This window comes from Polypterus senegalus, chromosome 9, assembly GCF_016835505.1.
Source record: "Polypterus senegalus isolate Bchr_013 chromosome 9, ASM1683550v1, whole genome shotgun sequence".
NCBI classification, from domain to species: Eukaryota; Metazoa; Chordata; class Cladistia; order Polypteriformes; family Polypteridae; genus Polypterus; species Polypterus senegalus.
In genome coordinates, this window is record NC_053162.1 from 33253217 (window position 1) to 33267515 (window position 14299).

The 14299-nt window shown below is 40.9% G+C and overlaps 1 protein-coding gene across 1 annotated transcript in view; it reads left to right on the forward strand.

Annotated features, from left to right (window-relative positions):
* Positions 1 to 14299, forward strand: part of nod2 (nucleotide-binding oligomerization domain containing 2) — a 59947-nt gene that overhangs the window by 2067 nt on the left and 43581 nt on the right. Inside the window, 1 exon segment of the mRNA XM_039762880.1 lies at positions 13310 to 13809. Coding sequence (XP_039618814.1) covers positions 13330 to 13809 — 480 coding nt within the window. The 5' untranslated portion in view covers positions 13310 to 13329.

Below are 14299 nucleotides of genomic sequence, written 5' to 3' on the forward strand. Positions count from 1 at the left end.
TTTATATGCTTACGTGATCGCTTTCCCTTTATTTCCAAAGAAGTATTTTTTTAATACTCCATTAGTTAACTTATGTAAAGCAGCCAGGAGAAGGGCGCTGCAGTGTGAGCTGTTTGTGCGTGCTCGGTCTGCCCGCCGCGTGACAAAACATACACATTCAAGTAACCTCTCTCAAGGTAAAATTGAAACAGTAAACTCATTCGAAGTTGAAGTTAAGATGGACGAGTTTGCATATTTGCCAATGGTTTTCAATGGAAGATTTTGAAATTTGAAAACTTTGCGCAGCACGATTTGTTCAAGATATGCCAACAAAAATTAAACCATCTCAAATTTCTTTAAAGAATAAGAGTTCCGCATTTCAACAAATCAGGGGCCGAGTTGTTTCATGCGGACAGACAGACAGAGGCTATCGCAGCAGGTGCTTTGTGCATTATATGTGAACTCACCTAGAATGGACATCCAAAATGAGTCTGCGTTAACACAACAATCTGGGTGAATAGAAGTGTATTATAAAAAGAATACTGAGATCAAGCAATACAAGGAAAGTTTAAATGAAATAGTGTATTTGTGCAATACCAAAGCTCATTCCACTCATTAAGACATTCTTGTGACATTCCCTTCATTATGGCAGTGTGCTTATCGTTAGGATGGACAGAAGTCTGAGGCAGGCCTGCACTGTGCTAACGGCGTATTATGCAGCGAGTGCAGTTTTTCTCTCATTATGATGAGTGGGTCATGAGATGTTATCTATAGAAGGATATTTTGGACAATATTAAATAAATAAACATATTATTAAATTTGACATTATTTCTTTACTGATGTATGAGCATTAATAATTCAATGTTTCATGACAATTCTTTTTGTTGCTTATTTCTTTATGTATTCATCTATTTATTTTAGTGACACAACATGCAGAATGCGTTCTGATTGGTGAATCATTGGTAGAGTCATATCATTGTGTTTTTATTTATTTACAGTCACATTTCACCATTCATTTAAGTTTGTTTGAAATATCCCTCTATAAGGACCATCCTTATGGAACTCTGCTGGCAGCTGCGTCCTTGCGCAATCGGTTGCGGTCCAACATTTCTCCGTGTTTGGGCTCCTGAATCAGGAGCCTGTCATACAGATCCTCACCCTACTCTCAGTCGACACCTACCTGAATTTGGTTGCCTGGTTTATTGGCACCGCCTGATGAGCAATTCTGGTTAAAAAAAAAAACAAAAAAGCACAATGTTTTCTGGAATGAGAAAAGTCCACTTTCAGCCTGTGTACTTTCATAAAACATGTTCTTGCTTTGATTTAGCCCCGTGACCAGCAATCTAGCTTGTGCAGTGAGGTATTGTAGCTGAACAGCAGGCGCATCAGGTGCACTTTGACCTGGTGATGTCATGGTGGTACAATGTGTCATCTGGGTTTAGGCCTTTGCAGCACACAGCACTGAGTTGGTTTTCTGTGTATTCAATCATGCCTCCAACATCACCAAAAGCAAGGGACAGAGCCATTAGGATGATCCAGGTAGGCATGTTGTGTGCCAGCAATGACACAGCCACACATGAGCAGGACTGACCCAGCAACCTGAGAGATCACCTCATATCTGCCACTCATAGTGCTGCTGAAAGTGCCAGCAGACACAATACGTACATTAGTGACAGGACAGTGAGGGACAAGCTCCATTGCGCTCTCCTTAGGGAGTCCTATTCTTGCACCTCTTAGATGTCTGAGCACACAGCCATGCCCATCACAGTGGCTGCATCCTGAGGAATGAATGCTGGTATGTGGGTGCTGTCTTGGTTGAATTTCTCTCCTAAACTTAACCCCATTAGGGCACCTTTGACATATCCTGAGACATAACATCCGGAGAGTTGACCCTCTATCTGCTTAAGATCACTAATTCTGTCAGGCCTTTCTACAGAAACCGAATAATATTGAGGAATATTGGCTTTGTGTGCCAGACATGTCGGGCATTGGCGGCTGCAGGTGCTCGATCACACAAGGAGTGCCAGGCGACTGTTGTTCATGTCCACCGTTGTGTATTGTTTTCTCGTTGCAGTCCTGCATTGAGTGCTGTGTTCCTTTTTTTCTATCAGCATATTTGACATTCCAGCAACACCACTGGTGCTCAGGGTACCCAAAAACAGATGTGCTCTGGCGTCTCCCTCTGTCATGTTTGGACACAATATTCTTTTTTTCTTTAAACTTGGTGTTCACTTGCCATTTTAAGACCACAGGCAATTTCTTGCCACATGAATGGCATTATATTCAACCACATGAGGCTATTTATTTGCATTTGCTGGGTGGCACACTCGTTCATGTTATATTATTCAAAATCGTGGACCTTTAATGGCACTTTAGTGGGTTGTGTGCTTCCTTCTTGAACCATTACTTGAAAAATAATCTGTCCATTCTGAAATATGAAATTTCACTTGAGGGCTTTGAAAAGGTTCCTAATATATGGACAAAACAGACAGCTTGAATGTACGGTAGGCTACCTAGTAGGATACTAGCAATTCAGGAACCCACTGGCATTTCACCATTTACAGATCTAATTAAATAAAGATTCTTTGAGGTTCTTATGGGAACCTATGTGGCACTCGGCACCTTTATTTTAAAGAGTATGTTCATGTGAAAGTGATACGTATGTGCTTTATAAACAGACTGTGAGTGGGACGCATTTAGGAGCCTTGAGCATGAGAAAGGAGCTATATAAATGTATTATTAAGAATGCGTGTACATTTTATATGTCATTCGTAACAACTTTTTGGCAGTAATTGTACTTTCAGATTTAAGGGACCATTCTGCACATGGCCTTTATGAATGAGGCTCCAGACTAGCAGGCAGGACAACCAAAGATGTTGCTTTCCAAACTGCCAGAGGCCAGTTGAAAACCCTCAGAATGCAACACACTCAGGAGTTTGGTCTTTAGCAAAAGTGAGCAAATGTTATGCCTTTTTTCAGGAAGAAAGGGATATCCGTCCATCCATTTTCCAACCCGCTAAGATATTTTTGAAAATATTTTTTTCTGAACTGCCTTATTGCTGTTCTCCAAGGTGAAAATACTCAATGTGTATAATAACTGTGATTTACTTCCATTTTCAAACCTGCTTTGCCTGAGCAGGCTGGCAGGAGCCAAGCCTTGGGTACAAGGCAGGAACAACCCCTGCATAGGACGCCAGTCCATCTCAGAGCACCAGTTCACCTAAGCTGCATGTCTTTGGACTGTGAGAGAGCACCAGAGCATCTGGAGGAAACCCACGCAGACCCAGGGAGAACATCCATTTTCACACGGGGAGTGAGTGGGACATGAACCCTGGTCTTCTTTTTGTGTGGCAGCAGAGCTACCGGTGTGCTGCCATTCCACACAATTTAATTCCTAAAAAGTCTGGATTTGCATAAGCCGCCCTAATTGGGTGTGTTCATAAGAAATGTAGTGATTTACCTCATGAGGTAGAAGTACATAATCAACAAGAATAATTGGGTCAAATATATTTAATATATTTAATACTTCATTTTAATATTTGAAATATTAAAATGTGTGCTTCAATTTAATGATAGAGTCTAAATATTCTCGATTTTAATAGAAATGTGTCATTTTTCCATAGCGGCCGGAGCATGAATAAAGGATCCAAAATCAAAAATAACTTCATGTTTCTAATCACTGAACTCTTAAATAAGTTAAAAGAAAACCCTACATGTGTATGTTTGAAATTTGTCATCTTCAACTCTCTAGGGGTTGATCTTAAAAGACTAAGACCATTAGTAATGAATCAAATATCAAAAATATATTCACATTGGCTGTGCAGCCTGTTTAAGATGGTTTGAAGTCTAAGTAACGTGGACCTCAGAGATAACGTTTGCAGGGCACCATCTATTGGAATTTATTTTGTAGTGCACATAGTAATAAAATGCATTGCATTTGACATTCCAATAGTTGGAGCATCACAAACATTTGCAGTAATAAAATGCATTACTGTACATTTTGTGATGTGCCATCTGTTAAGATGCAGAGTGATGGCTCTAAGGCTAGGGATTTGTGGCAGTGTTTTGTCTTGGTAGAGTAATATATTACTCTACTTTACCAAGTTGTATTATTGTGTAGCATTTTTTCAGAATGCCTCAAATCTCCCAGACTTACCACTGTTTATAAGGTACTGTACAATAGAACTTCTCCCCAGCTTCCCTTCTACATGTATAATCTCAGGCAATTAGGTGTAGTTAAAGACAAGCAGGAGTTAATTTACAATTTAAACAGTGTATTATTGGTAATATTCATAAATAATAACAATATACAAAGTACATTTGTATATTGGCAACCATACAACCTGATTAATTGGTGATGTGTAGTTTCAGGTGGCACACAGACTTGTTTGTTACTTAATGTCTCTAGTTAAGGCATCATTTGTGGTCAGCTTTCTTCAGAACAGACCGCATGCCTGTTTCAATATGGCTGCCGAGCTGTGCTCTCCATTGTGTTGTCCTTTCAGTTCATCATCTATCTATCTATCTATCTATCTATCTATCTATCTATCTATCTATCTATCTATCTATCTATCTATCTATCTATCTATCAAGCCAGTTCCAAACAGCCATACTTCAGACCAATGGAGGAATAGGACACCTTCACACCTACCCTCAAAACCGTTTGTTGAGGTAAAGCTTGGCAGTTAGGCAACCTGGCTTTGTGTGGGGGATGAGAGAGAGACTCTAGCAGAGAAACATTTGTTTCAAGCACTTCCCCCAACTCTGTCGTAAAATTCACTTTCCTGACTTAGCTTTGCCTAAATTACAAATAAAGACATACAAAATATTTATCAACTTATATGCAAAATCTCACATCACAACAGGCGGGAATTGGAAGGTTGCTGGTTCGAATCCTGTTAATGCCAGAAATGACTCTTAACCTGCAACTGCTTCTTCCTGGGGATGACGTTAACCTGCATCCAGCCCTTCAAGCAGGTCCTCCAACTTACAGGGAAAACTCGGGTTGGTGGCAGGATTGCCACTCCAGCCACTGAAAAAAAAACCTCTCACTGTTCCACTGCATTCAAACTAATGTGGTGCGGAGGTGTCATACGTTGCACGACTGCGGTTGGGTCCTAATTTGAGATCCAGAGGTTTTTCATCATGCATTGTATTACCACAAATGTTTGTGATGGGTCATCTGTTGAACTGACGGAGACATAGCAACCGGATGGAGATGCTGAAACACAGACTCGTAGACACCTTTCCTTTCCTAAAGTTTATTCATGGTTAGCAGCCATGAAATAACATCAAACACTCCACATGCTTTTATATTTGTCAGAAGGAGTGATTTTGACCCTTGTTTTTCATTATGGGGTGGACCCCGGGGGTCAGCTGATGTGACCTGCATAGCTTCAAGTCCTTTTGATCATTTTTTTGTGAAGTCGCCTATTGGTGTACTCTTATCATATGGTTGTAATTTCCTGTACAAAATATGGTCCAAAAATGGACTAGAAATGAGGGTTTTTCAGGTCTAGAGGGTCAAAAATATGGGGGAATCCCAAAAAGCTCAATGTCTTGCATAACTAGATATCAAGACAAGTCAAATGGTATATCATATGTGGGGGTTTTCCTCATGCCTGTGAGTCAGAATGTAATAATTGTCATTGGTGGGTTGTACATACTGAACAGGTATTAGGAATTTGGGTATTACCTCACAAGGAGCGCCTGACTTGGAGGGCCAATAGAATCTACAAGGGGAGGGGCTCACAATACCAAAAAAAGGGGTCCAGGAACAGCCCCAGGGGAAGATTGTGAAATTGCAGGGGAAACTACGTTTCTTATAGGAGGAATCAGGTGAACTGGATCTCATGCATGGACAACAAATCAATCTAAAGGATCCATTTTTCCTCTTTGTGTTTACAAGGGAGAAGGCAAGGAAGTTTCCTTGTATCGAGGTAGGGCTCGGTGTGACCCTCGCAATATCGAACATTAAGACAAAAAAGGAACTGTATTTCTATGGATGGACGTGCAAGGGACTTTCGTTTCCAGTTAATCTTTTATTATAATTGTTGTTTGTGCATTTCTGTTTTTCAGTGGAGTGTCACTGCAGCATGGGGTTATGTAAGAAACAACTTATTTACAATCATAATTTTATTACAGTTATCACCTTGCATCTGTTGGTGTTCTCTGTACTTATTGTGGGGTTACTATTAAAGTAGTGTTGGTCACTCGCACTCTGGATTATTGAGTTACTTTTTCTCTTTTGTCGCCACTCTAGGGATTGGCAGTGCATTTTATAATCGTGCCATCTCAGGGCAAGGAAAGTTTCCCGATTAGTGGTACAAGTAGGCGTCAGACAAAAAAAAAAAAATTGATGTACTTTCAAAAGTAATTCTTATGGATACAATAATCAATAATTTGCATAAGATAACATGTGGCCCAGTTGTGCAGTGGTCCTCTGGGTTCCATACCTGCCCCAGTGCCCACTCTGATTTGGGCCCTAGTGTACGTATGAGTGCGAGGGTGCCATGGGATGCATTGGGGTGGAGTGATAAACACAACCCTCAAGTTAGCTGGAGCAGGACAGATGGACGAGTGAATGGAAAACTCTGTCCTGCATGAGAAATTGCTACTCAGCCAGGGCGTCAGGATCTCCCTCTCAAGTGTGTCACCCTGTTTGAGAGAAGGTTCCAGGCTCCATGTAAAGTCTCTCTCTCTCTCTCTCTCAGAGTGCCAGGCTGATTTCCAGTGTAGTCTGCCCCGCCCCCCCCCTTTTTCCCAGGTCTTTATGGATTTTCCTTGCACATACCAGAGATGAGAATGTCTGGCTGCAACTGCAGGTTAATTGGGGAATTTAAATTAAATATGAATTTGAGTGGCTTATCCAGGGCTGCTTCCTGTTTTGTGTCTGATGTGGGCTCAAATCCCGGAAAGGTGGAGGAGTGCCAGACTGCAAACCACAGCACAAGTCCAAAGCCAGCACCATGCACAGAAAAGGGACTTTACATCTTTTTTTTCTTCCTGGTTTTCTGTTCAGTTGCATTATGAAGTGAATTCAAATTTACATAAAAACGGCTAATACTTCATGTTAATTTTATTCAATTGAGAAATAGGGAATCATAATATTCTATTCTATTCTATTCTTTTAGACCAGCAACCTAATCTGATATTAATAAAGGGTAATTCCACATTGTAAAAACAGGCCAAAGACCACCAACACCATTTTAGAAAAAAGTTATTTGTTATTGCAGAAAAAGAGTTAAACAAGGTCTGCCTGGATTTTGGGCTGGAAAGTGGTGCTGGCATCCTGAATGGTGTTTCGATGGGAGCTCGTCTCGTCTCTCGTCCTCTTTCATTTGCCTCTTTAATGTCGTGTGGTGGTGTAAACGTATTGTAATTATATCATGTGCTGGGGTCCTCATGTTTGGTCCTCGAGGGCCGCAGTGACTGCAGTCTTCAAGTTTATTAATAGAAGCAGCTTGTTGCTGCTGAAGTCAGTAGTGCCCAAGCCATGTTTGTGTGCTTCGTTATCATTAAGTAGCTTGAAGGTTCCCAGTCCCTTTTTTAATTTGCATTTCCTTTAATGTGTTTGTAAGAATTACCAGGGACCTGCTAAAATTATTATTACTTATTATTTGACTGACACCTTTATCCAAGGCGACTTATACCGATAATTGCTTCAAAACCACTTCAGTTTTTTTATTGTCTGGCACCTCCTGACTCACCAGTATAAGAAATCCCTCACATATGCTATACTGTTCGACCCATCTTGATGTCTATATATGCAAGACGAGCTTTTTGGGGTCCCCCCCATTTTTGACCCTTTTGACCCTGGTCAAACCAGGCATGTCAAACATGCGGCCCACAACAGAAATCTGTGAGGCCCGCATGACAGATCCTAGTTAGCACCACACTTGTACAAAATGATTACTATTGTTTGTGATTGAATCATTGTGCATCTTCTGCGTTACTTATTGACTTTTTTTACTTCCGCCTTCTGACAAAAGTACGTTTTCCCATGGCATTACGGTATCGGAAACGTCATCTGCTAGTATAGTTGCAGCTGCGGCGTCAGCTCCTTGATACCCTAGGCATGACACTGCCCCCCCATCACGAGCCTTGACCAAAGTTAATGAGCCGCAACGTCGCAACTGAAGTTCTAGGCTGCAACAGCCTGGCAGGCTACACTACTGGCTGGGCTGCTGAGACTGGCCGCTGGGCAGAACTGACCAGCACGAGTAGTAATAGCTCGCATATTTTCACGTTTTTTTGCTTTAGTTTTATGTAATTTTGTGCTAATATTGTAACGAACAGTTAGTGCAGACTACAGCCGAAGATCTGAAGTGGACGCGAGAAGTTGGTGAGTTATTAACAAATTTTCGTGATTTTGAGTTTGTAAAATAAGTGTAGGTCAGGTGGCTTTTTGCATATCGGCTTATTTTACAATATAAACTTTGCGCTCTTTACATCACCATACTCTTACAACGTTGAGAATGCGCCTGAGAATATCCAAATGGAATTGATTGAACTGCAGTCAGATTCTATTCTGAAGGCAAAATACAACAAAGTTGGTGTACCAGGTCTGTATGCTTACCTGCCACCCTCATATGTGCAGATCCATAAGTTGGCATTGAGAGTACTGTCTATGTTTTGAAGCACTTACCTTTGTGAGCAATTGTTTTCATTAATGAAAGCTACCAAAACCCCACTTCGCTCAAGACTTACTGTCAAGCACCTTTTATCCCTCATAAAAGTTGCAGCTGCACAAGATTTCAAGCCTGATATTGACAAACTGGTTACTAACAAGAGATGCCAAGTGTCGGTACAAAACAAAATAAATCTCACACTGTAAGACTCTTATATAAGGACCTAGCTAAGAGGCTAAGACTCTAATTGTGTGCTGTTGTACGGCGTTTGTATGGAAATAAATTGCTTTTCTTTAAACTTGAAGTGTTACATTTTTTAAAGTTTTTAGTATTGGAAAGAAATCTATAGTAGCTTTGTATAATAGTATAATAGTATTTGTTACAGTGTGGCTCGCTGATGCACGTATGGCAGTTGAAGCGGCCCACCAATGGTAGTGAGTTTGACATGCCTGCGATAAACCACTTATTTTTAGGCCATATTTTGTGCAGGAAAATACTCCCTTATAATAAAGAGTAACAATCAAGAGTAAACCAATGGGCATCTTTAGCAGAAATGATGAGAATGACTTGAAGTTCTTCATGTCACATTAACTGACCCCAGGGGTTCATCTCCTTAATGTGATACTAAGGAACAAAGTTACTCCTTTTCACAAAATTTTGAAAAAAGGGGACTGGTAATAGAGGCATGATGAGTGTTGTTTTATGCTGTTTGGAGTTTGCTAAATACGGGTATGATCATATTTTTGATATTTGATTCCTTACTGGTGGTCCTAGCCCACTAAGGACAACTCCCAGAAGGTTTAAAATGACAAATGTTCAAATATAAGCATGTGGAGTATTTAGACTATTTCAAGCTCATTACAAAGTGATTATGAATATGACGTAATTTTTGACTTTGGATCCTTTATTGAAGATCTAGCCCACTATGGACCCCTCTCAGACTTAACAGAATATTTATACTTTAAACATTTAAATTGAAGCGCATTTTAATGTTTCAAAAGTCTGACGTAACTCTTCTTGTTTATTATGTAATTGTACCTCATTGAAGTAAATCATTACATTTTTTATGGACACTTGAATAAGGGCAGCTAACACCAATTCACACTCTTTTATTGTTTTGAATTCATGTATTGCATGTATGATCCTTGCATTTTATGGATGGAACTCCTCAAGAGGTGGGGCCATCATGACATCACTGCTGCTGGGCCCACCCTCTGCCTTTATGTTCAGGTGAAATTAGTCCTAGCTGAGGTTCATTGACTGATTGTGAGAAGGTACGTGCATTATTTTTCAAGTGAAAAGCATTTAAATGTTGTTTATTGTAAGAATTATTGACTTATCCAAAAATTTGTATCTATGATCATTTGGCGTACTTTTACAAATCCTGTCAAGTACATTTTGCTTACCCCTTTGGCAGATTATTTATGCTAAATACAAGCAAACCAACTCCCATTTAATGTTTTTTTGTCTAATTTTTGCATATGCAAAAAAAAGTTCCAGTTTTAGACTAGAGTTATATTTTTTGATATGGTTTATGAGGATAGGATTTCAATTTGGACTTGATCGCTTTGAGTTGGCCATGTCTCCATTTTGCCTGTCTGCCTGTTGAGGTTGGGTTCAGGCTGCCTGGGGTGAAGCCTTTCTTTAAGAAGGTCAGTGAAGGTCTCAGCCTAGTTTGTACTGTAGGTCTTTTTGGAGTCTTTCACCCTTTACACCATGTTTGTGTCACCCTTTCACCCTTTTTTGCGCATACAGGAAATGCCATAGTGCAGGTGTCCTTTTTCAAACTTTAGTGAAATTCAAAGTAAACAGGTCACACAAAATGAAGAGGAACATGACTGAAACACCCATAAAACACACAAAAGTTTTTTTCATCTATTGTATCTAATATATGATGTTTAGTCGTGTGGGAATAAAGATAGGGTCCAAAAAAAGTTTGGGATACAAACTGAGTCATGCTGTTTAATTCAAAGGAAAATACCAAAAAGAAAAATACTGCATGATTGTGTCAAATAACAAAACACAGGCTGCAGCCTTCATTTAACATGTAATTGCTGCTTGGTTGAGCGGGTCTGATTTTGAGGAGCTCTGTCTTCTGGCCCGGCTCATACCAAAGTAACACGCCTCCTATTGGGGGTGTCTGGCTTTATAGGGCTTGGCCTGGAAGGGGTGGAGTCAGTTGCCCTCACTGAGTATCTTCCTTGGGCTGAGGCAGAAGGAGACAGTGACAGCACCCTCTCTTGTCGCAGAATGGTACTATGTACCTTTGATAAGCCCAGAAGGTTATCCTCAGATGCGCATGCATGACAGATGTTATTGTTCCAAGTTTCTATATCTTCATGATGTTTCTTTAAGTCACTGTATGAATACTAAGCTGTGTAACCACAAGGGGGCACCAGAGAGCCCCAAATCACAGACACAGTAATACCTCACACAATTCCCGGTTCAAATAAAAGATATTTATTCAAACACAGCACCTCTCTAATAATCACCCTTCCAAAGACATGTTAAAATACACAAATAAACCAATCATGAGTCCACCTTCTTCCTCTTAAGAGTGTATCCCACTGCCTCCCGACTCTGACTCCTTGATGTGAGGCTGTGGGCTTCCTTTTAAGCCAGACCCAGGAATGCTTCCTGTGCCATCCCATGTCTTCCAGGAAGCAGTTCCAGGCCATAAAGAAAGTAGGGAAGTTCTCCCCCTACAGCGCTCTCCATCAACACCCAGGGCTGCATTTCTGGACTCAATTCCCAAACACCTCAGTGAGTGTCTCGCCTGGGTTGCCATATGAGGACCACTGCCATCTGGTGTGTGGGGGATGGTACGGCTCCTGAGTCTCGGCTTCTGCTGGTCAATCCTTTATATCAATACCGGCTGGACACAAAGTTGTTCCTACGTCCCGCTGGCAACTCCATCCGTTGTTCGACTCTGGCCTCCTGTGCGAAACCATCCATCTTCCTGGCCAGGATGCCTGTTCTCTTCCTACAGCTGCTTAAGTCCTTTACTCCTACATACATTAATGGAAAACAAAAAGACAGAAGTCTTGAGGTGAGGAAAACAGAAGTTTTGACGTAAGGTACTGTATATACTCACTAACCCTAATTTGTCTTGAAACCTGAAAAATCGATCATAAAATCAGACCCCGACTTATACGCCCGTTCAAAAATGCAACACTTACATTTGTGTTTTTTTGCATCTTTTTGCCTCCTCCAATCTTATATCAGTTTCTCGGACGCATCAAATTTTGTTTCAGCAGTGCAGTTACCAATTTCTTTTGCTACTTCAACGATGTTTAATTTAAACCAGCTTCATATTTTCCTCTGATCGAACGCTCCATCGTAGATAAGGGATGCTCTTGCAATAAAGGTAAACTTTTTGGTCTGGAATAGTTCGGGTATTACCGTGTGGTCACGTAGGCACAATAGAGAGAGAGAGGTTAGGAGCACACGCTGATACAGCACATTGCCGCACCCACATAGAAAAAAATGGCCGTGTGCTCCGTGGTTACTCTCTCAGGTGGGTGTTAGCATATTGTAATCCCTTGTGCCAATAGCGTGAGTTTTCCGCATTCCATTTACGACCAACATTATAAAATACCAGAAATTATACTGTAAAGCAAGTCCCGACTTATCCGCGAGTTTATACGGTAGTTGTATTCAGTAACCGTGGTGGTAGAGATGTTACATGTCGATTAGCACATGCAAGGAAGAATTTCAGCAAACTTTGTTCATGTGACAATAGTGAGCCTTTGAGCCTTTGATACCTTTCCTTTTGTGAACAAACAATCTCTAGTACCTTTTTATCTGTGCTTAATTGGCTAAGGCATCAACGTTACAGCAGAAGGGTAGGACTGTTCCATTAACTGAGAATTTCTTCTGTTTTTAGTAATTATTCTGAAGCCATATTATTAAAGGTATACATGGGATTAGGAGTTTATTTACCCAAAGTATTTGATGCTAACATTTATTTTGTTCTAAAAGATCTCAGCAAAACTTGATATTTTATTTACCACCATTTTGTTTTGTTGTGGGTGCCTCCATTTTGTGTACTTTTTGCGTTGGTTGTTGTTATTTTGACCTTTTCTGGAAGTACCCGGGTATGCGCTGCGTGTGACATCAATGGAGCAACCGTAGAAAAGTTAGCGTGTCCATTTCTGTATTTATCCGAGATTCAATAAATTCTATGTGAATTTTGATTGCAATTCTAGTTAAGATATTTTAGATTTCTCAACCTATCTTTCTGACTTTTAAGATTTCAGTTTTTGGTTTGTGTTTAGGCTTTTAGGCTTTTGGATTTTAACTTTTGCATACTTTGAGAACACACTAATCTTCTGGATTTATTGAATACAGAGCCGTGCCATTGGTCTGTTTTATACAAGGCTAGACAAAGGGGTCTCTACTCCTAGAAGTGCTAGTCCTTGAACAGCAGGATGCTTCCTGTATATTTCTATCACTCTTTGAAACCAAGACATATTCTTCTTATTTGCCAGTAAGCAACGTCAATGTTTCAAAACACAGGAAGTAGTAGGCGGCCTTTACTGTTTTGGGAAGTGTACTGACACAAGTTAGAATGTGATGCCCTTAACTGCAGGTACATAATTGCGGTTTGATTGTATGGACTGTCAGAGTGTTGGCATTTGCTGCTGAGTCTCCTGGCATGCATCCCTCTAACTGAGGTCTGCTCTTTTGATTTCTTTCAGGAAGGTGAGGTTGTTATGGCATGTGTGCCCAGCACCTCATCCGGTCCCAACGTGTGCAGCTAATAAAGGCCCTATCTGAGGGTTCAGTGGACAGCTTCGAGAGTGTGCTGGACCACCTGCTGGCCTGGCAGATTGTTTGTGGTGAGGAATATGAAAGCCTGAGCACAACTACTCGTAGTCTGAGTGCTTCTACCCGGGATCTACTTGATCTTGTTGAATCGAAGGGAGAGCTGGCCTGCCGTTCACTACTGACAGCTCTAGGACAAGTCCTTCCATGCACCCAGAGAAGGGAACTGCCGTTGGAGAACTTCAGAGACCTTCTGCACGAGGAGTATGTGCCCACCTCAGCAACAGAGACTCTGCAGAGGCAACGGCCACAGATGGTACGCATGCTGCATGGGCACATTGCAGCTATCCTGCAAGCGCTGTTAGAGGGTGGTACATTTACCTGCTTTGAGACTGAAGAAATTCAGCTGCCCATATACACCTCCTCACAACAGGTACGTGAGACCTTTACAATATTTATGTTGTGCTAATTGAGATTTGGTGACAATTTTGGCAGTCCACAGCCCTTTACTTAGGGTTTTTAAGCAGATAGAAGAAAGCTAGGACAAAGTATGCAGGCTACCCTAATCTGATGACGTGTAACGGTCTGGTAAGATGCCCATTCTTTGGTCAGATGTGCATAGAACTTTATTTTGTGGCATGGATGTACACTGAATATTCCTCCATTTTTGGCCTTCTTGACTTTTGTGTAAGATTAGGGTTTCTTGTTATATTGCCCAGATAAATGCCATTTGAAAAAACTGCTGAACAGAAACTGTCCTGCTGTGTGTGTGAAGGTGCTATCTCAGTGCCCAGTTTTAGTCACTGCCTTGTGCTCAGTGTTTCGGGAATAATTTCAAGTTTCTTGCTACCCTGACAAGGAACAAGCAGGAGCATAAAAGAATGAATGATGGATTGATGCTTCTGGACTTATTACTGTCCACT